This window comes from Seriola lalandi, unplaced genomic scaffold (genome assembly GCF_002814215.2).
Source record: "Seriola lalandi dorsalis isolate HSWRI2012SDOR001 ecotype SW California unplaced genomic scaffold, Sedor1 jcf7180002054736, whole genome shotgun sequence".
Lineage (NCBI taxonomy): Eukaryota > Metazoa > Chordata > Actinopteri > Carangiformes > Carangidae > Seriola > Seriola lalandi.
The window spans coordinates 2,150,773-2,178,062 of record NW_019525289.1 but is presented as its reverse complement, the minus strand read 5'-3'; the positions used below and the strand labels follow the sequence as shown (position 1 = coordinate 2,178,062).

The 27,290-nt window shown below is 41.7% G+C and overlaps 1 protein-coding gene across 1 annotated transcript in view; it reads left to right on the top strand.

Annotated features, from left to right (window-relative positions):
• Positions 1–27,290, top strand: part of st6galnac3 (ST6 (alpha-N-acetyl-neuraminyl-2,3-beta-galactosyl-1,3)-N-acetylgalactosaminide alpha-2,6-sialyltransferase 3) — a 79,870-nt gene that overhangs the window by 17,250 nt on the left and 35,330 nt on the right. The window contains exons 2-3 of the mRNA XM_023424423.2: positions 11,041–11,235; positions 18,105–18,514. Of these exons, the coding sequence (XP_023280191.1) occupies positions 11,041–11,235; positions 18,105–18,514 (605 nt within the window). The remainder of the gene's footprint in view (positions 1–11,040; positions 11,236–18,104; positions 18,515–27,290) is intronic.

Sequence of the window (27,290 nt, the reverse complement as noted above, 5' to 3'; positions counted from 1 at the left end):
CAATCTCTATGTAAACAACTTCCAGTCGAATGTAAAATCTCTATCAGCTTTGTTTCTGACAGGTCTGCTCACACAGATGTTAAGGCTCTCATCTTCCTAAAGTGCAACAAAGAGCAGCTTTTTCTATTTTTGACAAATTCATAACTTTCTCAAGTGAGCGAGCATCAACCTACGCGGCAGAGCTTCACTGTGTCTGTGAACATATGGTGATGTTTTTTTCTTGTTTGTTTGTTTGTTTTTTTAACCTCACCCTAAAAGTTTGCTGGATCCAGAAGGGGAGGTGAATATTGTAGAGTGTTTAATCCTTTATACTTGTGGGGATTATGTTCCATTTGATATCAGATATGCATTAATCAAATGGGTTTTGACTGCTTTCCCTGCCACAGTCACGCATTCGAGTACACGTGTGCTGATACGCACATGCACGCAAACACACATTTATATTCATATCTACTGATTTAAGTCTGGGATTTGCCTTGCTGATGTTTATAGCTATGAAAAAGCGAGTGGATGAAAAGGGTGTTTCTTCCTTATTGTTCCCTTCTGCAGAATTTCATCTACATCAAAACAAAACAGATTCCTTTTTGGTCCCAGATTAAGATTTTTTTTTTTCTTTTTATACCATAATGGTATCATGCCAACAGAGCAGATTAGTGCTCATTTGACCTGGATTGAAGGATTTTCTTTTCATATGTCACCGCTGAATACGGTGATACCACAGAAGTGGCATGCACCAAAGGCAGCAGCATCAGGACATTTTGTTATTGTACCGCAGGAAGGAAACACCACCCACATCAGGAATAACTGAGGTTTCGTTTGCACTGCGCAGACATTTAAAGCTGCTCTCTAAGTGAGGACTTTTTGTTATTATGAATTATAAAACACACAAAAGGGGAGAGAACAGCCTCCCACTTGTCTTTACTGACATCTCCTTTCCTACAAACTGATCCCTGGACAGGAGCAATCTTTCAAAAAAGGATAGGTGCACTCATATCATTAGATCACAATAATTGGGTCGGGGGACTTGAATGTAGCAGTGAGCGATAAGAGTAAATTCGTATATATCACTTTATATGTAATATTACAATATAGATATATATTGTGATCTAATACAGTCTCTGGGAAACTTAACTCACTGTAAGGTCCACTCATTGGCTGTTCTGGAGCTTTTGAGCATATCTCTGTGATCTTCAACAGCAGATGGAGTTTGCCCGACTGTTATGGAGCTGTAAGATGTAGAGTGTGTTCTAGATTTCTTTCGGAGCAATTCAGAAACGTTTTGGATTTTGGCTAACCCAACAAATTAAAAGCCGCAACAAATCGCTACATGATCACACAGATGCGATAACAATATAAAAATCCAATAAACTTGTGTAAAACGTGTGGCGATATGACAGTGATTTATGTATGGCTAAATCTCCAGTGGCTGACAAATTATTTAGGGCTGTAACTAACACTTCTGTTTTCATGACTGATCAGTTGACTAGTTCCATTAACTTATTGATCATTTAATCTTTACATTGTCAGAAAAAAAAGAAAAATCACACTTTCCCAGAACCACAAGCTGACGTCTTCTTGTTTTGTCCAAAATAAAAGATATTTAGTTTGCAATTATCACATTTGAGAAGCTGGAACCAGTGAATGTTTGGCTTGATAAATGACTTAAAGGCCTGATTATTATTTTTTTTTCCAAATTGATTAACCACTGAAGTTACCAGTCGTTTTAGCGCTGAAATTATATCATCTCACCGCATATAATGTTTCATGCTCTGGCTTGATGTCTTATGTGCAGTGTGTGAATGTCTGCCAGTGATTTTTGAGACATGTCCTGCACGCAGTCGGCAGCTTGTACTCTCAGTCAGTATATTTAAATATACAAGTCATCTCTGGATTTCAGGTTCTGTCTGGGCACCTGTCTTTAAGCCTTTTCTTTTTTGCCTGTTGATATTTAGGTGAAAAAATTCCAGCTCTTGTCATTTTGGATCTGCCAGCGTGCGAGTTTAACAAGCCATTTTGTGAGAGACAGCGGGATATGTTATTGCCTAACCAGACTGCTGGCAAACAGTCTGCAAAGTAAAATGTAAATGAATGAGGTGGGTTGTTTGTATTTGCAGAGAAAAGACTTTTCAGTCTTTGCATGTCAGAAAATAAACCTCCTGCTGCTGGAGTCTGGCTGATTAATGCTCTGTAACTGGGAGTGAATGATTGGAGGGTTTCTTCAGAGCAGAGCTTTAGTCAGAGGAACTCCAACTACATCCCTTTTTTTTTTTTTTTTTTTTTTAAGATGTGGGTTCGAGCTCCTCTCGTCCCATCTTGAGTGCCGTCCTGACACGCTGCGTGAGGTGACTGCCCCCTCTGCTGGGCTCAGTAGGGATCAGCAGGCTACAAACATCCCACATGAGTAATGAACTTTGCTGCTGCTCGTTCATTCACGCTGCTGCAACTTCAGCATCCCTCCCTCTGCCTCTGAGTGAATACAAGCATGCTCCTACCCCGCTTTATCTTCGCATTAGTTCAGCTCTGCTTTAGCTCATTAACACAGTGAAATGTTGATTTGAGGTATTTCCGTTTTTCTGCTAAATTATACTTCTGCTCTTCTATCCACTTCATTTATCCGGCAGGTGTAGTTACTGGTCATTTTGCGGATTATTTCTCGTACAAAAACAGATGATGTGCTGAGCAAAACATTGTTCACTGAAAAAATATCCCTCTCTGCAAAGTTTTATTTATTTTCTTATGAAAGTCATAATTCTACTGCAGCAATGTTTCTTCAAGATACAGACACACAGACGGGTGACAATTAAAGGAAAAAAACTATGTCAAGTGTCTTAATGAGGTGTCGGGCCACCATGTGCCGCTAGAACACCTTCAGTGCGTTATATTGGAACGCCGGTGCATTGTGCGCTGCATGGTACAGTTAGTTCAATTAACATCCAATCATGCTCTGTGGCGTGTATGAGAATGCTGAGCAGGCCCAGTTGATTCTGATCTTGTATCAAGAGGAAAAGATCTAAGTGACTTTGAAATCGGGTTCATTGTTGGGGCACGGGTGGCAGGAGCTTCAGTCACAAAGTCTGCTCAACTGACGAGCGTTTCAACATCAGTGACTGAAGTGACATCCGCATGTAGATCTGTGGGAGAGGCTTCAATAAATAGGGTCGGACAGCGCGGTCAACAGCGCACATTCGATGGCCGTGATGCTCATGCATTAGCGCGATATGTAAGGAAAAACAGAAGAGCAGCTCTTCCTCGGGTGATTGAGAATGTCAGTGCAGGACGTGATCAGACTGTGTCAGCAAGAACAGTCGGTCGACAATGACATAGAGAGGGGTATTATAGTAAGGTTGCAGTGCATAAACCCCTCATTATAAAGATGAATGCACATTTGAGAGTTCAGTGGTGCAAAAACCAGAGGCAACGGAATAAAGGGGAAAAAACGTGACACGGACAGTTGAGTCGTCCTTCACCATATTCTTGACATGTGGGTGGTACAGGCCTGAATGCTTCACCCCTACAGTGAGGGGGTCCGCTGGCTCTGTTATGCTGGGGGGGGTGGGGGGTGGGGGGGGCCATGTTGCTGGCGTGGTTTGGGTCCACTTGTCCCCTCAGAGGAAACATTTCTATCCTGATGGGAATGTTCCCTTCCAGGACGATGATGATGACGCTTCCATCCATAGGGCACGAGGGCTCACTGGATGGTTTGATGAGTATGAAAAAGCTGTGAATCATATGCTATGACCTTCACAGTCATCTGACCTCAACCCAGTTAAACACCTATGGGAGATTCTGGACAAATGTGTTCGACAGCGCTCTTCACCGCCATCATCAAATCGCACACGAGGGAATATCTTTTGGAAGAGGAGACTTGGAGAGTCAATCACAAGGAGCATTGAAGCTGTTCTGGCAGCACGTGGTGGCTTAAATTGAAATCAAGTTGAAGTCTTCTTACCACACTGCAAATTAAGGTTTTTAGGACTCAGTTATTGGCAGATTCAACAGCCCGACACTTTATAAAAGTAGTTAAAATCAGCTCCACCTTCACCAGCTACAAAATTGCTGCTCACACATTAACACAGATGTGATAGTAATCCCACAATATGCTGTATATAACGCTATGAAACTTGTACTTAAAGCACATTTTGCGCATAATACTTATGTACTTTTACCTAAGTGAAATTTGTACAATGAAGTTAATGATCTGAATACTTCTTCACTTCCACTGGAAACTGAAAGAGAAAGAAAACAAAAAATGTGCCAATCTGATGAGTAAAAACCCAAAAGACAGCTCATGAATGGAATTAATCATAAACCTAATCTAAATGCAATAACATCTACAAATTGTATTAATTCTCTATCACAGTTCTTGTGGCAGTCGGAGCTCCTTTGGGTGAAATTTGGAGGGGGAACTTGTGCGTGACCGTTTTACCAGCAGCAGAGAGCCCCCCCCCCTTCCTCCTCCTCCAGGGAAAAGAATAGTTTGTTATCTTGTACTTGGATGACTTCTGAAGTGAGACCTTTGCTGGAAATGTGACACGAATGAAGTCATACGTCTGGACCGCTCTCTCACTCTCAAGAGTGGCTCTTTGTTTATGCTCCTTTCTTACTGCCCTGGAGAGGCTAAGGCTTAAAAAGAGGACGAGGAGGAAGAGTGAGAGAAAAACTTGGTAAATATTTTCTCAAACGCCTTAATTGAAATTGGATTTTAACTGCTCGCTGGACCGTGGTGGCGGGAATCAGGTATCAGGGAGGTTGCGCTTTTGCATTGCAAATGTAATTTTCTGTTTTTTTTTTTTGTTTGTTTTTTTTTTCTGCCCATTGCCCAGGAGGCACTCGAAAATAGTTACCAGATATGTTTTTTCATGAGCCATTTTCTTCAGGTTGAGCTTCTCATTATTCCAATACCCATCGCGATTAGCTTTTTGGATTAAACTACAGTGTGGTCCTGTTGTTTACTAAGCTGGAGCCGGAGTCTTTGTGGGAAATTGTATTCTCTTCATGCCCAGATAGTGCCTGATGGAGGTGAAACTTTGATTGCACATTATATATGGGGAAATAAACAGCTAATTTGCTCTGAGTTTTCATTCATCACACAAGTGAATGGGACGCTACTTGTTGATCATTCTGTAATTTACAAATTTATTGCCTATTTGGTGTACATTAAGTGGGAGAATTGCTGCAGTGATTGATAGAGAAACTAATCTTAAGACGTTTATTCTCAAATTATCCCTGTAGATACCAAATAATGAGCAGAAGAATTTTATATCCTCATATTAAACATGCTATTACCACAGTATAAAAAAACATTACAATTAATTGTCACGTAAGTAAATAGTATTAAAGTACTGAGTAAAAACACCCCCCGTTGCTTCTATTGAAGAGGTCATGTCACCTGTAGCATCAGTCATTCATCGATTAACAGATGAGTTGATCAGCAACATTTTTGATAATCAATAAGGTGTAACTTTGGGTTTTGAACTGTTTGGTCGTACAGACGACGATATTTCTCTTCACAGTCCTCTGAACTTTTGTCGACCATAAAGAAAATGCTCAACTAGTGAATTAATATTGAAAGTAATTGCTTGTTGCAGCCACGGTTCTCTGTATATTCTCTATATTTAAAGCCTGGGGGGAATTTACATTCTATAATTAAATATGTACATATAATGGATTTTTTTAGCCCAGGGGTTTTTAAAGCTGTGGGCCTCCGCTCAGATAAACCTCTCACCACACCTTAGTTTAATTGCTTTGTTTCGCTCAATTCCTGGGTGCCTATGGGATCATGATTATGTTATTTGATCCCATAGACACTCAACAACTGAGCCAAGATAGCCTAATAGTGCTATTTGTCATAACTTGAGACTAAACCAAATACATGAAAAAGGTCTGTCTGAAGGCTTTTACTAGTTTCTGACTCTGGGAAAAACAGTAAAATTCCACCAATCTGCTCTGAACTATCTCTTTAACCAAATCCCACACATGTAGGCTAATCTCTGTGATCTCCTTTTGATAACTAATGTAATAACTTTTAATATTTTTTTCCCTTCCATTCACTGAGCCTCCCCTGAAACTTTTTGGAAGCCCCCTGGTGAGGCCTGCCTCCCACTTTGAAAACCTCTCTTATAACAATATTTAAATACATTATTTCCCCCTGAAATGCAGTGGAATAGAAGAATAAAGTAACATAAAATGGAAAATACAAGTTTCCTAAATTTGTACTAGAGAAAATGTATTAAGTTACATTCCACCACTGGCTATTGCTTTCTCAATTTCAGATTTCTCAATTAGGTCATTGCCACAAATGGACGAGGTGGCCATCAATAACTTTCTGCTAGTTTTTCCTCCTATATGTAATCTGGTCACACAAGCTCACTGCAGGAGAGACTGGGGGAAAATTATGGCTCCCTCGTGTCCCGGGTCCCAATGATCCCACACACTGTGTCTGCGAACTGAGATCAATACCTGCTCAGAGGAGGTTTTAGCACCTTTTAAAAATAGCCCCCACAAAGCTTTTTGGTCTTGGTGTGTTAAATGAAACGTCCCCGGGCTACAACCATAAGTGGCGCTGCAGTTAATGGCCATCATTGTCTGATTTGATGGTCACAAACAAGGTCGTTGCAGCTGCATATAGAGTCATATTCCTCAAGCAAAATGTTTTAACATTGACTGAAAGCTCTAATGTTGAAACTTTATAGCCGTTCTGCTGCCTCTCTGCTGGTGTTGATAGTCCCCATTTCCCCTACTCCACTACTGTACCGCTTCCTCAACATCCAGGCTTTCAGTCCTCTGTCAGACGGCTCAACAGGCCGACTTGTGATCACCCTGATGGATGAGCAAATGAGGATGGGAGTCGTGAGCCTCACACTCGAGCTTGCGGAGGTTCAGCGCCCCGCTATGCCCACGCACAGCCCTCCAATCGCCTCCAGACTTTGACACATTATTTCCCCTGTGATTTGTGGCCAGATTGAGGTTGAAGGAGACAAGGAAATTTTCTGTCCTCATGAGAGCAGATGGATGTTGAAGCGCTGCAGCCTGAGCCGAGGGTTGTTTCCTTTTTTTCTTTTTTTTTTTCTCCCCCTCTTCAAGAACCATCTTGCTTTATAAGGGATTGGTTTCATGCTCCATAATGGAGTCCTGATGACTAGCTATTACAGCACATTTCCGGAAAATGACCTGCTATTTGTTTTTTTTTTTCTAGAATGGCATAGAACAGACTGAATGTCCTTTCAAGAAAGTGATGTTATTTTGTAAAATACTTAAAGTATTGAGTGGCAATAGAGAATTTCTCATTTGTCCCCTTTGTGCTGTTTCATACAAGATCAAAGTTGACACCCCTCTGTTTATGATCAAAGATGGACAGTAATGCCATGAAATGATTCGTGATGTAACATGCATGCAATTGGTAAAATGCGATAGGCTTGTCGGGGCAGCAAATGGCCACCGTCTTTTTTTCATCCGCCCCGCCCCCGCCCTCACATGTTTGATCTCGTCTCTGAGAAGCGAATGCCTCCGGCTGCTCCCTTGGGACGTTTGATGTTGGAGATCAGAGCTCGTGGTGGTGCAGGCACTTTGGCTGTGGGGGCTTCACCATTATGTCGCGCCACATCCAATCTTCTCACCATCAGATAACTTCAAAGAGTCTCCGAAATACCACCTTCCTAATAATCCAGAGTTTCCCACTGGTGTTGTCTGTTAGATTAGCTGCAAGTTATTGAAGTTTCCTGGAGAAAAAAAAAAAAATGTCTCTGACTCCATTGAAATCTGTCATCACCTCTCTCTGTGATGACTCTGAGATGGTGTTACACACCAGAATTCTTTTTTCATCTCTTGTCTGATTCTTTCTCTCTTCTGTGCATTGATCTCCAGCTCTGCCCCGCCAATGGCTTCTCCTCTGGTAGACCTTTCCTTGTCCTCCATCTCTTATCCATTATTCATCACTCTCAGCTCCATCTGCCAGGCCGTAATACCTCTCACCTCTAGACGATCATTTTGCTGTTTCTCAATGTATGGAACAGTGACGCCTCAGCTGTGGCTTTATCAGTGGCGATGCTGAAACAGAAAGGTAGATTATTATATTTGTGCACAGTAGACACCTTGATAAAAGCAAGACAAAACATCAGCACAACATGCTCACAATGATGATGCCTGCCGATGGTCAGCAGGTGTAATATTTATTTATTTCGTTCACCATCTTAATCTAGCATGTTAGCATGCTAACATTTGCTAATTAGCACAAAACTCAAATAGCAGCTGAGGCTGATGGGAATGTCATTAGCTTTGCAGGTATTTGATCAAAAACCAAGGTGCTGGACAAAAACTTTGACCTGATGGTGGCGCTACAAGAAAAGTTGGGGGATCACCAAAGTTATTAAATTATACATTACCTGGGAACCACGAATGTCTGTATCAAGTTTTGAGCCAATCCTTCAAATAAATGTTTAAATATTCCACATTTCCTCATTTTACACTAAAATTTATTTAGATAGCCATAAGAAGAAATAATTGTGGTTTTAAGTTAGTCAGAACATGGCGTTTTGTGTCAGTCTCTGAGCCTCTCTTCTGATTGGCTGACTGTTTCCTGAGTCATGCACAACCAGGCCAACCATAGGGAATGGGTTGTAGCCTACTACTGTAGCTTGGTAAAACTCACTGGGAAATACAAATGGCGATGGTCAGTCAGCGGCTGAAATGAGCCGAACAGACATTCTCTTGTATTTCAGAAAAAATAAACTTCAGCCACTGATCTCTAATGTTATTGTCTTTGGGAAAGCTGTTGCTTCCTGACATTCAATGAAGCTCTCCTGGACATCTTTCTGTCTTGTAGCTTGCTAGCTCAGCGACGGATTGACCACTTAGTGTTGTCTTGTTATTATAGTCGCTGTAAAAGGATGTTGTTAGGCTTGCTGGGTTGTTAGGGCGGCTGAGGGCCGTGACTGTACGTGCTGACGGCTCGTTTTAAGACAGTTTCTGAATGTGGCCTGGGTACATCTCCCCATGGATTGATTATTTTGTTACTCTCAGTAATATAAAGTGTAGACCTACTTTATAATAAAAAATAAGAAAAACATGAAAATCTCACTGTCTTCAACATGGGATCTTTAATAAGTAAAAATATAGATTTTTCTCTAGCACCATCAGGAGGTCAGACGATCATCAAAGTCAGTACAATTTTTTCTCTGGGGATCTTAAATATCTTTAGCAAATTCCCTGACCATCCATCCTTTAATAGTCAAGGTTTTTCGCTCTGAACCACAAGCATCAACCTGCTGGTGCAACTTGATAAACAGTCAGGGCATCACCAATATCATTCATCCCGTGGGGACCATGAACGTCTGCAGAAATCCATCCAATAGTGGTTGAGTTATTTCAGTGGGAACCCAACTTGTAGACCAACTCACCGACCCAAAATCGCCATCCCAAAAGTCGTGTTGCTGGCACAGCTAAAAAAAAAAAGTGAGGGGCAACTTTTCAACCGTGTGCCATCTCAAGTTTTCTCAAGTATGATGGCGTAATGACATCAGATTCAGTGAAAAATAGAAATTCTGCGTGTCAGTTAGCAAAGATTAAGTGTTAATCTCTGCTAATTGACTATCTCTGGAGAAGGGGCGTCAGAGAGATCTTATCATGCTCATCACATCTGAAGTGAAGGGAAGAGGTTACCGTGAGTCATCTGTATTCAGTCGAAAACAAAATGATTGAATTCAACACTGTCTTCCCTCCATTTTATGAAGTTTCTCTGCCACTCCAGAAATGTCTTCTCACTGTGACAGTGCCGTCGTCTCTGTCTCACTGGTCAAACAACATCAAAGTGACCTGAGTAAGATGCACTTTTACCTTAGACTTTTTTTTTTTATTTAACTTTCTGCATTTTCATGCGGATGGAGGTTTGTTAAGAGTGATAAATACCTGTGTATATACTGTATACACTGGATGCTGCAAAATAACAGAGATAGATATGCTGCAAGTAATAGCTTTCATTTTCTTATATTCTGCATCACATGTAACAAAGATCTACATAAAACCCAAATTTGGCGAAGGAAGTGATCTGCACCAGTGATCTGTACAGTTAATGATATCACGGTCTCCAAATGTAAGACTTGAACCAAACAGTGAATGATCTGAACAAAAAAAGCCAACTGTCACAAAGTCAGACACACGATCAGACTCAGAACAGACAGGCAGAGAACAGAAACGTCAACTGTATCTCTAGAGGAGAAAACAACTGTCTGAAATCTCTTCAAAGAAGCCTCTCAATTACTCAGTTAAGTTGCATCAAGTGCACACGCAGTGTGACTACTGACAAGAAGTACAGTGTTGGCAAAATCTGAGAAAAATATAATATATTCAGAAAAAGATGTGTAGGATGTGTTCTTTCATGTACGGCTGATGTCTATACGTCTATATTGATTTACATTGTGAATAATCAGTGCAACTTTAAGCAGTTTACTGTTACACTTTACTTACAGAGGTAGAGAGGAAGGTCAGGGAGAGCGAGTGAGGGGATGACATGCAGCAAATGGCCGTGGGTCGGATTCAAACCCACGGCCTCTGCTGATAGGACTAAGTCCATGTGGGAGGTGCTCTACCAGGTGAGCCGCTGAGGCGCCCCATATACCATTTTCTTTTATCTGAAATACTTGAACTTGGCTTCCCCTTCTTCCCTCATCAAAATCAAATCAAGTTGCAGATTTGATTTCACAGTTTCACGATGCATTAAACTTTGCTTAAAGACTCACACGCGTAATGACTGTTGGATGCACCAGATATTCCCGCTGCCCTGCCTCTTTGGCTCAGTTGTATAGAAAGTTGAAGTTGTTACTTGTTCTGTGACGAATCTTTCCATCAAGGTTTATGCAACTCACATTACTGCACGTTGAAGCTTTCCCCAGTGTGATAATGCATTTATGCTAAACTACATTTAGAAACAAATGATGTCATAAGCTTTATATATAAAATGTGTATATTTGCCATACTGTAGGCTATATATTATATAAAAAAAATTCTCAGACTTGTCATTAAGTGCTCTCTCCATCCTCTCCACAGAAGAAGTCTCTTATCGCCACCAGTCTGATCGTGGCGGTGTCGCTCTTCGTGGTCGTGGTGAACTACTCGGAGAAGCCGTACTTCCTCCTGCAGCCTGTTTTCGGTCAGACGTTCAGCAGCCACTGGATGTTCTCCAAGCAGCCGTACAAGGCCTTTAAGCCTCACCTGGGCTACGTCAGCATTCCCAAACAGGAGGTGAGGGACATTAAGTACAGATACACATAAAGTACATGTCAGCAAAACACAAACACAGTCACAGCACAAGCCCAGCTGGGCAGACACACCATGTCTTGTTTGATATTTCTGTTTCTACTCTATTTTCAAATTGTTTTTTCAACTGAAATATGTCATATGTCATTTTTTTATGTTGCTCTGTGAAATCAGCTGCTTTGTAGTCTCATTAATCTCGGCAGAGTCTTGCTCAGTTAAATCTGAAAATGCTAATCGAGTCAAAGTAGAGCCGTCACACACAAAAGGACTTAAACGAGCTGTACATTAGTGTGAAGTTACTTTCACAACATAAAATCTACAACATCTTATGCCATTTTAGCGTGTAATGTCACGCTTACTTTAGTGTGCAAATAACAAAGTACCAAGGACATTACCTATTTGGTTGAGGACAGTTCTATTCAGCTAAGCTGATTGATCGAGTGTCTGAAACCTTTATTTCCACAGAGAAAACTCAAGGAAAGAAAGCCATTTTTGTTTACAGCAGAACCATATTTACAGAGTTCTACAAATAATTGTCATGATTCTCAGAAAAGTGACGCAAGAGAAGGACTCAGGAGGAAGATGTAAGAGTACAGAGTCTGCACTTTGAGAAAAACTAGGATGCCAAAATCCAAGCAGGCAAGCAAAGTACAAAGGGTCAGAGTGAAGCAAAATCCCCCAAAAACACACACAAAGTCGAAAACATGATCAGGCTCAGCACAAGCAGGCAAAGAACAGAGAGAAAGAACTGGCACAAAGTCAATCTGGCAGAGAGCAAGTGAAAATGGGCCGGTGTATGTTTAAACTATGGAGCTAATGAGGTAATGGAGAGCAGGTGAGTGGGGAGGAGGCGTAGATCAGGTGATTCTACTGGCGGGAAAGGCAGGCGGGCAGGTGGGAGGTGGCAGGGTCTGAAAGGACAGCAGAGTAACAACATGTATGCACAAACAACGGGGCTGAATGAAGGAAAGGATTTAAGGAGCAGACTGAAACTCGGAGGTGAGTGTGACACCTTTTAGTGAGATGATAAAAATAAATGTGACGGCTGATAAATGATGATAAAGGACAAGGTGGTTATGTTGCAGTGATCTTGGCAAACTGCAGGGAAACTTCTAAGTGTTTGAAGTTGTTCCATCTGTAGGGTAGAAAATAACTAGGAGCTGATTGATGAACATTTACAACAGCACAGGTGAAATCCTGGAAGCTTTAAGTTTCATGTTGCCAACATTCTTCTTTCTTTCTTTCTTTCTTTCTTTCTTTGCATCCCCATTAACTTCCACACAGTGGTCGCTAGTCTTCCACACAAAAAAAACATGAACATCATTTCATGTAAAAACTTTTATTTTCACATATTCAGTATGTTGCTCTGCATCCCTGCTGAAATCATTCACTCTTACGGTGAAAGCATTAAACGTCTAATGTTTTACAATGAACCTTCTTACATTTGCCTTATTTCGGCACGTGTGTTATAACTTACAGCATGCACAGGTAACCTTTTCTTTTATGGTGCATTCATATTCTATAACCCTCCATTAACATTAACCTTCCATCACACAGCATCCTCACGATAATGAAGGTGTATTCAAATGCACTCATGCAAATGCACGGCACCTCCTTGAGGATTTTTTTATTTATTTTATTTATTTTATTAGGGGTCTCTGTGATGGATCAGAAAACGCCTGTTTGATGTCTCTTGTGTGCATTATTTCTTTGTAATTTTAAACACCCATGTCCGTGATCCTATTCTTCATCCTTCCTTCAAACAGCTCTGTGCTGTATATTCCCCGCACAGTTTATGGAAATTGAAATATCAAAGCCTTTTAACTCCCACCACATCAAAATGTAAAAACCAAGCTGTGTATTTGTTATTAGGGGAGGCAGCTGGCGAAAACTGAAATTGTGCTCATATTGGTGGAAATGGAGTAGTCACGCTGGAAAAACATACATACCGCTCGCAGAGATGCGTGCACCGTTTCCGGCTGACGGGGGAATGAGGATTGCGCTTTGAGTTTGGGCTGCGATACATCTAGAGTCGAAGAGTCGACGGATGCGTTGGTCCTTCATGGGACGTGCATGCCTCATATTCAGCAGGCTGATATTGGCAGATTAATGCTGAGTGTCATCCCCCTGCCTCCGGAGAGCTTCATCCACACAACATGGGCCCAGAGGCAATCATGTCTTACACCAGTCTCCACGACTGCACCTCCTCCTGCCTCCAGACAAGCCTGCTTAAATCACTGTCCTCTCCTCATGGATATTTATGCAAATCATACGGAAAGACTGGCAGTTTCTGCAGAATTAGGCTTCCTTTCAGCTCATATTACCCCGCCAGTGAGTTTTCTGTAGCGAATCAGAAGGGGCAGTGATTGGCCTGAACGTGAGTGTCAAAAGTGTTCCTGCACGCTCCTGAAATCTCTGACAAAGGATGCACAGAATTGTGGAAGTCTGGTCAAGGTGATTCTCTCATACAGGGTGCCGTAAGTGATTAAGTCCGGAGTGAAATCCTGCTGTGTGAGCTGTCAGCCTTTGTTAAGCACACAGCAACACCTTAAGAAGCAGTAATATTTCTCCCGGACAGTGAGGCAATCTTACCTGATCCGCAGCGAGGTGTCATTTGAGGTGTTATAAACCTCTGGCAAGCATGTATAATGCATAACCCGGCAGCATGGGAATGGTCTGCCTTATTTTCCTCATTTGATTGAGTCTGTCTCCAGGTGTGATAAATTGTTCCCGCTCTGCTTTTCAGGAGAAATAGAAAACATTTGTCTTGTGGCACTTTACATTCATGCCTCTGGTCTATCACAGACGGAGACAGAAACTCAATATTTTCATTTAGACCTGAAAACTTACAGGCCCTTTGAAATGTGCACAATAACCAACATGGAGGAAAGTGCTTCTACTTCTTGGACCATGTCCAGCTGTTAGTAGATCCATTATAAAGTTTTTGTGTACAGTCCTCCCTAAGTTCCAATGAGCTAATTAGCTACCAGCTAGTTGCACCATTAAAACTCGAGGAGTTTCTCAGCTAGTAAAGGCTTCAGTGATGTGTAAATCATTAGCAAGGAAACATCTGTAGATGCCCTCTGATCAAAAGCATTAAACAGTGTAAACAGGAAATCACTGCAGCATCAGGAGCTGCAGCAGAACTTCCAATAAACAAACAAGCCTTAATGCAGGGGGGGCCAGTGCTTGTATTAAACTAACTTGAGAATGAAAATGCAACTTTGTTTTATTTATGCATGCATAAATGGAAATATGTGTGTTTCAGAGTTAGGTTAGTTTGGTTTAATGGGACATTTTGGATCCAAAACTGACATTTAGTTTAATTTAATTGCCCTCTTGTATCTATTAAACAGAGTTTTCATCAAGTGTCAGGTCAGATATATGTCCATCATATTTACCCCACATGAATGGGTGCTATATGAGCAAGCTATCGTTAGCTTTGTCAGTCAGCTACACATCTAATCTCTGTGATGATACCTGACCAGCCATCCCCAGAGGCATGTGACTAGCATGGCTAAACCTCAGCTCAGTCAGTTGAAATAATTTTTTATTTTTTTCCGATTTGTTTTTTCCGAAATGACATTTCACACATGAACTGCATTTTTCTTGTTTAGTGAAATGTGTGTGCCCCATGAGGAGCATTTGGAATGAATCACTTTTCACCATGCAGACGGATGCAGCTAATCGATGAATTTTTAAACACGAAAAGACTTTTGAGTCCCAGGGAGGCATCTTACACTGGGAACTTGGCGTGTTAACGTAATAATTATTGCTTATTAATTAATCGTGTTTAGAGCGTTTTAATGAACGTCAAGGTTAAGTTCACATCCCAGTGGTATAATTTAATGAAGACCGTGTCCCCAGAATTAAGCCCTGCTTTTTTTTAAATAACCCACTTTATTTTTAGCACACTCATGCATTAAAATCTGAGGCTTTGCTGTGTGATTTTGTACTTATCACAGAGTGCCAAATTTATTGGGATTATAAAAGTGCTCTCTGTTTCCGATTATGGCATGCCACACTGAAACAGCGCCGTCGTGAATGTGAAAGTGAAACGTGAATCACAGCTGAGTGGAGGGAGAGGCTATAACATTTTATTGATTTACAGGATGTAATATTAATGGATTTGTCGGGAGCTGGATGCCAGTCCTGCAGTATGCGCTAAATAAAAATGCTCTACTCTGGTTTTTAGTTATAAATTTGAGCGTTTAGACACTTCCTTAATGCGTGTAAATGTGATTAGTGTTAATGGGAAGGTAATAATGTTCACTGAAACTAAGCAGATGCATGTTTTTATCTTTCAATGAACCTTTTTAATACAGAAAAAATACTCCTGCTTCTTTTTTCACCACTTGTTCATACAGTTTGTTTACAGAACCCTCTTCTATTGTTTGTCACTGAGCAGCTCTGAAGCTCTGAAGCTCTGAAGCTTTGAGGCTCTGAAGCTCTGACGCTTTGAGGCTCTGAGGCTCCTCAGCGGTGGATTTTCCAGTCACACTGCACCCATGTGTCTCACATGCAGTTAGCCAGCCGGCGTTTTCAACAGAGCCCGGCCAATCTGTGTGTGCTGAGAGGCGTGATGGAGTTATGAGATGGGCTGAGGGGGAGCGGGTGATGATGGACGAGCTGCTGACAGCTCGAGGCTGCTGTGATGTGTGTCTCAACCACCCAGTAAATGGAGAGCTACCAGCCTAGGTCCAGGGATCATTTCTTGACCCATGATTAAATCCATTCATGGGAGAAAAGCCAATAGCAGGTAGCTCTGTAGGAGTAATTCACCGAAGAGTTCTGTTTTTGTACTGCTTCCTCTCTAGGCAGTTGATCTTCTGCGTCTTCTGTCTGTATAACAATGAGTCATATGAGTGCTGATAAGCCAAGCAGTTGTAATCGAATTTACTGGATTGTCTTGTGGGATTCTGTTTGCAGAAACACTAAAAACAGAAGAGTTTCACATTCTCTGCCTAAAAACACTGCAACACAAATGCAATTTATATTCAAACCAATGACATCACACTTACTCTCCATAAAGCAAATGATCAAACGGGGCTTAGTCATGACACAATGCTTTCTCTTTTCGAACTTTTCCTTGCATTCATTCACGTAAGTAAGTTTAATCTCATCAAAACAAACCGAGCATATTAGCTTCAATTAGGTAAATCTCTCATTTCAGATTCAGAGAAGGCTTTTTTCCTCCCTTGGCAAAGCGCAGCTAAGAGCAATTATTCAAGATTCATTACAAATCCCCTTTTTCCAGTAAAGTATAATAAGAAATACAAAAAAATATACAGTAAGATAAATGACGCAACTTCCTTGCTTCTCTGCTCTGCATTGTCGCAGTAAGTCTCTGCCGGAACTCTGAAGTCCCACATTCAATTAACTTAATCAACGTTAGTTCTGGGCACAATGACATTAATCTCAGGACATAAAAGAAAGTTATACAGGGCTGTAAAACCCCGATGAATTTTATTTTTATACGTAATATCCAAATGCATTTTACTTTATGTTCTGATCACACAACAAGCTTGCCAAAACCTCACTTCAATCTTATTGCACACACATAAAATATATCATCATAAGATAAAAAATAAAACAACATGAGAGGCAGTATGTTTTAGAAGAAAAGTACACTCGGAGGTCGGCATTTCGTTTTAAGAAAAAAATATTGATTAAATTAAAATGGAAGTTAAATTAGAAGACAAGAACCAAACACACTTGCCTCCAGGTGAATTCAGCAGTCAAAGTCTTAATGGGAAAAATAATTGTTAATGAATTCATTTTAGAAGAATTTTTATCTCTTTTTTTGTAATAAATAAGAAAAATAATGAAGGTTTTTCTCTGTTGCTAAACACAAATTGGACATAAAATCTGCAGGAGTTGAAGGAATGGACAGTAGCTAAGATTTCAGATTTTAAATTCTTGTAAATGTTGTCGTCTTTTACAATTTTTCCAGACTTCTTGCATTTTTAGCTTCTCAGTGATGGAGGATGTTGCTACCTGTCTATACAAGCACATACAAGCAGGCTAAAAAGCCTTGCTCTGGAAGCTTTAAAAGTAAATGATGAACATACTTTTACACGGTGATATATTTCCTCTGATTATCAATTTTTTTCTGTGCCTCTGTTGTGTGAGCTGCACCACAGACCTACTGATGTTCCCTCTGTTACTGATAGAGGTTGATAAAGGTTAAAGATGACTTTTTGTCTCATTAACCACGGCTGTAGCCTTGAGACTGGACTCGAGTCATACTAAAGAAAAAATAAGGACTTGAGACTTAACCTTGACATTTTAAATTACTTGAGACTTGACCTGAACATGTATAAATTGACTTGGACTTCTGTGTTAATTTGAGGTGTAAGACTAACTCTCATAGAGACTTAACTAAGACTTACCTCAAATTATTTGAGACTTGACCTGGATTAGTCTTGCTTGACTTTGACTTGAGACTTGACTCGGACTTGTCGTGAATTACTTCAGACTTTACTGTGACTTGCCTGGATTGACGTTGACTTAAACCCTGAATTTGGCTGGTCACAAATGACCTTAGCTTTGACCTGGACTTGTTTCCATTGTGTTGAGTTTTGCTTTCTTTGTTAATTTTGTAAATTGAATAGTGAATCTCTACAATGACACACTGGGGGCCTGACTCAGAGTTGTCTCTACTGACTTGTAACTTGGTCTTGTCTTAGTTGACTTTGACTTGTGATGCCTTGTCGCTGTTGTTGTTGCTCACCCTGACCTCTAACCTTTACAGTGCAGAATGCCAAAACCATAGAAACAAAATGAAAAGACTTAATATACAGCGACTGATAAAGATTTGTATTATTGTAACTGAATTGCCTCCTCTCCTCCAGCCCCTGAAGCTGCACTGTGAGCTCTGCAGCATTGTGTCCAGCTCCGGCCAGATGTTGGGGCAGGCTGCCGGCCCGCAGATCGATCGTTCTCCCTGCATCTGGCGGATGAACAACGCGCCATCTCGGGGGTTTGAGCATGACGTGGGCCAACGAACCACGTTGAGGGTCGTCTCCCACACCAGCGTCCCCCTGCTGCTGCAGAAGCCCCAGTACTTCTTCGGGCAGGGCAATGACACCATCTACGTGGTGTGGGGGCCGCTACGAAACATGAGGAAGGACGGGAAGGGGATCGTGTACAACATGCTGCGACAGGCTGCAGAGAACTACCCTCACGCACGCATCTACGTCACCACTGAAGACAGGATGAACTACTGCGACATGGTTTTCAAGAAGGAGACGGGGAAAGACAGGTGAGTCAGGGCTCAGTCTTCTGTATTTGTTGATCCTTTTTTTTTTTTGGCACAGCGTCGCTGCATTCCACAGCAGACGCTCCAATGTATCACTCTGACAAATTTACCTCTCAGTGCTTTGACATTCACTGTTCCGTTCGCCGCTATAATATCGACCTTATCGATGCTGATGGTCTGCTCAATGCTCGGCGCTTTCCTTGTCTCACATCCTCCCTTTCATGAGGCGTAATCAAAGTGAGTTACTCAACTTTCCCCTCTGAAGAGGATCTACACGGCCCCGGAGACAGTTTTCTCAAAAGAAGCTTTTATGGGGATCCTCAGAAGTATGTGTTGTCTGGGTTATAGACATCAGCCAAATGCTGGTCTGGGGAAATCTGGTTAATGAGGTAGCATTATTCTGGCAGACTTTCTAAACACTCTAGTAGCAGCTGGTCTCACAACTTATCCAACTGTGTCTTGGCAGATTCTGAAAGTGCAAAAATGGAGAAATTGTTCAAGCTGCAGATCAGTGACGGGTAACCTGGAAGGTCTGCAGAGGATAGGTGAAATTTATCATCCATGTTTAGCATTTGGCAGAAGATACGCAACAATTGCACCCGATAATTTAAAGACAGACCCTATTCCCCAAAGAGAATCACAGGTTAATGACTAAGAAAACCAGGCTCCAAGGCCCACTATTGTTCGGGACAAACCTCATTTCTCAGACTGGCCCCCACTCACTTCCACAGAGCCCCACACCCCTGTCTCTCCCACATGTCATCAAGACCTCTTTTAACTTCTTAAGAGGATTAACATGTTCGGTAATAGGCACAGCATCCATTCCATTTCAGCACCATTGTCTTGCTCTTTTTCAGGATGGCAGGGTTAACACTGAATTTCATGTAGAGTGTGCATGTTCAGCTTGACTCAGCTTTTCCGAAGGTCTGCAAAGCGCTGGATAGAGACATGGGATTAGGGAGGGATGCTCGGGGAGAAGAATCTCATTACAGGACATAATGCTCCTGGGTGTGATGCAGCGCTTCAGTCATTACTGATTGGTAACAGAGACCAAACTCGGGGTGTAACAATGAACCGGATCTAATGAATATGTGACGAGCGCTGAGAGGATTTTCTATACGTCTCTGTCTCCGCCTGTCCGTGACTATATGTGCTCGCCTGAAACCTGGTTGCAGCTTTTAAATCAGCCTGAAAGACAGCAGTAACACTGCATATTATAATGTAATCAGAGGGAGGGAAGGGAGTAACAGTCATTATATTGAGCTCATGCAGTATGACATCACTCCAGAAATAAACCAGCAATATAACACTCAATAAACAGCCAGATCGTTTTCTCTGCTGGATACATGTATTAACGTCTAAAAGTACACAACAACAAAACACTCTTTTAAAATACAATCACTTGGAGCAGCTCATTTGCATTTACCCTGTCGTGTGTGTGTGTGTGTGTGTGTGTGTGTGTGTGTGTGTGTGTTTTCGTGTTCATGGGTTTACTGTCAACGCTTTCAGCTTGGTGCTAGGGATAATCATCAGCTTGCTGGAGATGGTACAGTGATCGAACACAGCTCTAATTATCCAGGTTGCCGTGAGCCGCCTGCACGACGCAACACCGGAGCGTCAACTATGCAGATCAGGCGAAACACAGCGCCGGCTGACTGACTCACCAGTCGACCGAGTAACTCGCTCTCAGTCAGTAATTTAAAACCAAATCAGTCAGTCAAAGGGGTCTGTCAGGAAGCTCAGTCATTTCTGGACAGGGGCGTGGATATGAAACTTTAAGGAGGCCCAGAGCTGGAGGGGTAATGATGATCTAAGTGGAGCTACAGTAACGACCACCACAATAGGTCAAAAAGGGGAACGACCAAGTCAAGAGCAGAACCACAGATACAGACCAAGACCAAGAAGAACTAACTGACCAAGACCTAGAAGAAACTGTTTTCCAAGATTTTTCAGCCGCTGTCTCATGATGAAACATCAGTCATTTCATAGTATGCATCCTGACATATTGTGTGTAAACAAAATCATAAAACATGACTGAAAATTGGCATTTAGTATGGAATTGAGACACAGTCGATGACTGTTGTTACACAATGTATTTCTAAAAGGAAATCGAGGAGTTTCTCACAGCTGGAAGAAAATTTAAATGGATTGCAGTGATGAAAGACGGCTCCAGTAACACCTCAGAACACACACGAACCAGTATTATGAATCTGTAGGGGGAAAAAAAAGTGTTCTCTGTGTTGAGTGTTATTCCAAAGTCACAGAGAAAATGACGCCCCTTGGGAAGATTTTTAGATAATTTCCCCAAAGAACAAAACAGTAAAGTACATTGGTTTTGTGTATGTAAACTGCAAACCAGCGTACTGTGAAAATTTGGATGTGTAATGTGCACTGAGATACATTTGTAAGAGCTCCGCTCTTATATTTTGAACATCCAATTACTGAAAACACAATATACTGAGAATCTTTCCATCAACAGGCTTCTGCCGGAGAATTGTCTTTGTTTGCTGGCAGGGTGAAACATCTGTGTTTATGTATTTCCAAACAAAGAGAAAGGTGTATCTTGTTTCCTCAGCTGTCTAATGTGTAACATCCTGGAGTCAAATCAAATTCAAACTTGTCCCTTGTCGCCTTTGTCTGCCTCCCCATCAGTCCCGTCTTCCTCTTCAGTGAGCTGGCCTGAAAATAGGAGAAAATAACCTCAAAGAAATCTGCAGAAAAAAAAGTCAAATCAATAACAGAAACCCTGGATGTAAATGTATTTGACAGCTGCTTAAAACATATGAGTCGTGTAATTGCGCACTGCAGCTGGAAGTTGCACAGGCTTCAACCTCTCTGTTATCAGCACCACCGCCTGAGCTGCAGTCGTTTGGCTGTCGGGCCGTATCGGAGTGGCCCTGTTAGCGCTGCTAGATAACAGACCATACCATGACACAGGACTTAAATCACACTGTCACTTTACAGCACCGCCACCTGGGCCTGTGTGACCTGGGTCTCTGCCTCCCAGCCGGCTGCTCCTTCATAGCAGGCGTATGCCCTCGAGTTTGTGTTTGTGTGGAAGTGGATGTGTGTGTTTTCATCGGTGAGACACCTTCTCTTGCTCTCTGGTAGTGTGGGCATTTCCTTTATCCCTGTGACTGCTGATTCATTCCTGCACTATGTTCTTTCCCAAATGCATAAAATCATTTAACTGTTTTTAACCTTTAGAAGTGAGTTACATCATTGGTCGGCCAAGTATTGGACTTTTCCCATTGGCTGTTGTTTTTTAAAAATGATTTGGCGTGAATATTTTCTGCTACATCAGCAGGGGATCCACAGCACTTTTCATTTTTAGCTAGCTACTTTTTGGACCTTAGCTTCTTTCTATAGAAGAGAGTCGCCAGTACTTCCCCGCAAGCGAGAGGCACACCCATATCTGTGTCCACTCTAGACTCAGCAGCAGTTTTGTCAGCCAGATGGAAGCTGCCAGTCCGAACTGCCCTGTTGCCAGTTTTTTAGCCCTTTGTCCTCCTAAAAAAACGACCAACAGCTTCTTAACAGACAATATGTGTGATACGCTGGTGAGCCCAAGGGGCATGATTTCCTTGGGCAAATGTTACCCCAAATCAGCCAGGCAGCTGGGCTTTCAAGGAGGTACCCCAATCACAGCTTGTGAAGAGCACAGCTGTCCACCTCCTCTCTCAGGCTGGTCTTGAGTTGGGAGATAGTGTCTGTGACTGGGGACAGATGTGAGGGCAGCTACTGGGCTCCAACCATTACAGAAAGGGAATCAGTGGAGCCAGATCCTGTCCTCCAGTCCAGGCAGCGGCAGCAGATCTGCTGAGCGCTAGTTGCTTATTTCTACAGAATAACCCTGATAGTGATAATAGTAATACTGTTACCAGTTGTAACATTAGTACGATTGTTTTTCCAACTGCAAAGCCCCAGCAAGAAGAAAACACAGAGATGAATGAGGACAAATTCATCAACATCAATATTCCCAAAGAAGTCTCATTCACATTGTTTCGCTTCACCATCAATGGAAATATTCATTCTAATGTGAATTATAACACTAAGTAGACCAATCTTAAGCATACATTGTGCGTTGCCATGGACGCAGTTCCAGCTGTAGAGTCTAACAGACTACTAACTTATTGATTTATTTAGTAAGTAACCATGTAATAAGAAGGATAATGTACAAGAAGCAGGTCATTATAGCAAAATTAGCCCCAACAGGGTGATGCAGGACTCTGTATGTGGATGAAAACACGACATGATGATGTCATTAATATTATAATTAGCGTATTAGGTCATTTAGTGATATTTAGCGACTATTCCGGCAGTGCTTTAGATACTTTCCATTGAAAAGTGGTTGTTTATAGCGGTTCTGCAGATGTTTTTTAAATACGTCTTGACTTCGCACATTGGCCACACACACAGTCCAGCCGTATACTAGGATTTATTTGTTTGCATTCCAAAAACTTAACGGCTCTGAAAACCTAAAAACATATTTAACGAGCTTCCCAATCAGCTTCCCATGAGCAGTGGGTCAATGATTCAAGATGAACATAATATATTCTGCCAAAGTTAGAACCATTTTGGTTCTTACACATGAGAGATTTCTCTGTTTGTGTTTTTCTGTGCAACAGAATTTTGCAGTGTTTTAATTAAAATCTGATGGCAGTTGTTGGATTGTTTGCTTGAGTTGCCAGGGCACTGTCAACCAGATCTGATCAAACCATTCCCCACACAGCCTGAGGATGTTAGTGTCAAAATAAACTTGTGTCCTGCAAAAAAAGTCATTTAAATCCGTGGTTCTCAAAGTGGGGTCCGGGGACACCCACGGATCCATGAGGGGGTTCTTGGCAGTTAACAGCATACAGCGGAATCATTTATTTTCACTATAATTCCATCCATAAGTAGGAATATATGACTATTTTATTCATGGATATCAAAAACTTTCTGTAATAAAACATATATAAGCAACAGTCTTATCAGATGGGGGACCCTGGGACAAAATCTTATAAAAATAAATAAGGCATGTATTAGAGCCCTTTTAGTTTTGTAGACAAACTTTACACCAACATCCAGTACACATGACGTGTTTGCAGCTGCAGTCAGCAGAAATGTTTGTCCTATCTCCCTTGTGCTGGTAAGCCACATGCTCATATTAGTGCAGGAAATAGCACAGTGTGGATCCCTTACCTACTAATCAAAACATTACTCAAAGGGACAACTCATGGTCAAAAACTCCACAGGTGACCTTTAATTTCAGTACAACACAGGCGCCATGTCTTTACACTCCAGTGTGCACTTCAAGCAGCCGCTCTGATACACATCCAGCATGAAATTAGAGTACTTTTATTAATGCACAACTCTTTTCATAGTGTCACATCAGGCTCTAAATAGACTTCTGTTGAGACGACAGATATAAAAAGAGACTTGGATGTGAGTCTGTAAGGTGACATTATTTTGCTGACATTGGTTACATATTGTGGTTGTCAGATGAGCAGCTCCTGTAATATGGATAAGACGGAGAAACTGTGACTAAATGCCAATCTTCTGATCTGAGCGTCGTGTCTGAGGAAATTATTTTTCATTCTGGACCAGAATCAGTGGAAAGAAACTGGACGTCAACCTAGAAAAGTGACACAAACCAAACAAAACCACAGATGTTATCCCTTGAATGGCTCGCTGATGCCTCTGGTTAAGTAACAGGCAGACGCAGGAACTGAAAATGGATATTTCGTCTCCAATTTATCAGTAGAGACGAGTCAGTCTAATCATAGATGAACTAAATAGCAGATGCTCCGGTCTCTTGGGCCTCAGAAAATGTGGTGAATTTTATTTTTAATCTGTTTTTATTAGCATGAATGTCACGGCTGTGTAATCATGCTTCATAATCTCCAGCCGTCCACTTCATATGACTGTGCGTGCCCCTGGCAGTCGGCGCTTACTCATCCTAAAATAGTTTGGGTTGAAAATGAAACAGCACTTAGTTCAACAGCTCCTCTGCGTTATAATCACAGTCTGAGAGATTCTGTTCAATATTTGTGAATGTGAATAGCTCTTTACCAAAGTGATGTGTTGTAGATTGCAGACATCTTTTGTGATGTTGTCAGTTCGAAATGCCTGAAGCTGCTCCAGACAGAACGGATCAGAAAAGACAGAAGAAAAGAAAAGACCCCACGGGGATTTTCTAGGGATGAGGGAGTTTTTTCTGGGTTAAAATCGACACCATCCCTATGGAGTAAAAGCTCACATTGATATAAACGCTCAAACAAAAGAGAAATTCAGTCTTCCATTCATTGAAAGAGCTCACGGTTTTACACCTGACGACCCTGCAAGTTTGAGCTTGATCCAGTTTGTTTTTCCGCACAGCAGAAATCATTTTCACATCCTTGAGAGAGACTGGAGGCTTTTTGCTGCCTTTTATAGATGGTGCTGGAGGCCTGGTGACAAGGTGGCTTCTGGTCGTGGCTACTGTTAGTTGAGGCAAAATGGACTTGACTGGAGGGATTATAAATAGCTTCCCTAATGACAATTATATGTTCTTTTATCATTTCAAGAAAAATAAGGGCTGTAATAAGAACATAACACCTCCTTTTTCTCTCTTTCTTCCCCCTGTGTGTGTGTGTGTGTGTGTGTGTGTGTGTGTGTGTGTGTGAGAGAGAGAGAAAGAGAGAGAGAGAGTGTATAAGTGTGTATGTGTGTGTGTGTGTGTGTGTGTGTGTGTGTGTGTGTGTGTGTGTCTCTCACCCACTGACCTGACTCACACTGACTGGCTGAGTAGCATCACATGACCAGTGCTGTAAAGGCTACAAAAGCTGTTATAGGTCCAGGTCTGGATGGGATGCGGTCTGCATCCGGATCTAGACCGCGGCCCATCTATGAATGACCTCTGTACTAGGGCTTTCAATAGTCAACATGTAATGACAACCAATTGGGCAGTAAAGCATTACTTAGTGATACGTTATAGTAATGTGATTACATTTTTAAAATTCAGTAATTATATCAGAGTTACTAATCCCAGGAGCGCTTTCTTACTTGGTGTTTTTGTGGTCGGCTTGTTCGTTGTTTTACCGCAACTTTGGCACGTTACTGTCAGCTTGGTCTCTGGACTGATCCTGGATCTGCTAGCTAGGAGCAGGGGCTAACAGAGAGGGGAGAGAGCTTCTACCAAAAGAGGAGATAAGTGACTCCTGTTAATTCGTCGTATTCACATCCTGTGTGTGTAGCTGCTGAGGCTAAGATAGCTGCTGGGTGGTTTGTGTGTTTGCTGTGTTTTATTTGAAGTGTTGCTCCATAAGAGGATACACAGTATCTGTGGTTTTAGGAACCAAAAGAACCATCTGAATGTCGTTTTACATCTCCTCTCTCAGGCGTCTCTCTGGAGCTCCGGTCATAGCAGGTCAGTGAATCTGCATTTAGGCGGTTTTAAGGCTCAGTTTCTGAATACAGGCTGCGGACTGAGCGCTTTGATACATTCATAGTATTAATATAGAACCTAGACCTGCTTTATAATCAAAGAACACATGGACATCTCACTTAATACAGCATGGGACCTTTAAATTAAAAGGAGGAGACATGTGGGTGTGAAGGATTCGGGGTTAGTTATAGGCACCTTTGACGGAGCGTACACACGAGAAGTGAAAATAATGTAACAAGCAATGTAACACATGACCTTTTCCGCACACTAATTGGTAAAGAATAAGTTGATTATTTTTTCAGTGAGTAATTAATCACAGTTACTAAAAATAAATTGACGTTGCTCTGTCGATTTGTGAGGCCTCCACTAGGCAGCAAAGATCCTTACTCTTCTTCATGGGTGTTTATGTGTACGGTGTTGAGTCTGAAACACTACACATTTCTCCTCAGATGTTTTGGTGTCCCGATCATTCGTTCAGCTCGGTTCGCTTACTTTCCTCTGCTCTGCATTAACAAAGAGAACAACAACAGCCCCATTTGCTGAGGGCACAGCGTGTATACACCGTCAGATTCAGTCAGATCATCGCAGAGAAATCAATTGCACTTAATACATAAACCAAATTTCACTTTAGAGAGATGGGATTCTCTCCTTTGTTGCATCCAGACTTTCATTGTGCTTTTATAATAACAAAAAAGTTTCTGGTGCATCTCTGAAATGTGTGATATTCCAAACAAAACAGATGAAAATTGCCTGACCCTGAAATATTCGAACTCAAACTGAAGGAATTTGACAGAAAGCACCGATCACTGAACTTTGTTGATGTAATCTGCGTCCCAATGTGACTGAGAGGAGGCACTGGCTTCCATGTCAAATGACTCCCCAGCTGTGCACAGGCTTGTTTACAGGGTGTGTAGTACGTGACTGTATCTGTAATTGCTTTGTGTATTGGATGTCAAGAGAAGAAGAAGCAGATAGTAGGAACGTTGCTGTTGGCTCATGTAGGAGATTGAAATAGTGTTTGCAGCATCGCCACATAACTGTAATTTCATGCTTATCATGACAAGCCGTTTAAAGAGAAAAGAGAGCGGGAGGAGTCTTTGTGTTTCTCTCCACATGGAACCGTGATTCCCACTGTATACGGCCCGAAAAAAATCAGCACTCTCCATCCACACCAAGAGCAAGTCACTTGTCACCGAGCAAGCGTGTAATGACATTACATTTCTGCGTTGGAAGCTTGTAATTGCTGTGAAATTATCTTATTAAATGAAGCCACTGGAAACCCTGAAACACAAATAACCCGGCGTTCTGGGTGACTGTTCAACAGGTCAAAACCGGTCAATTCATAAAAACAAGAAAGTCATCACAGTGTCC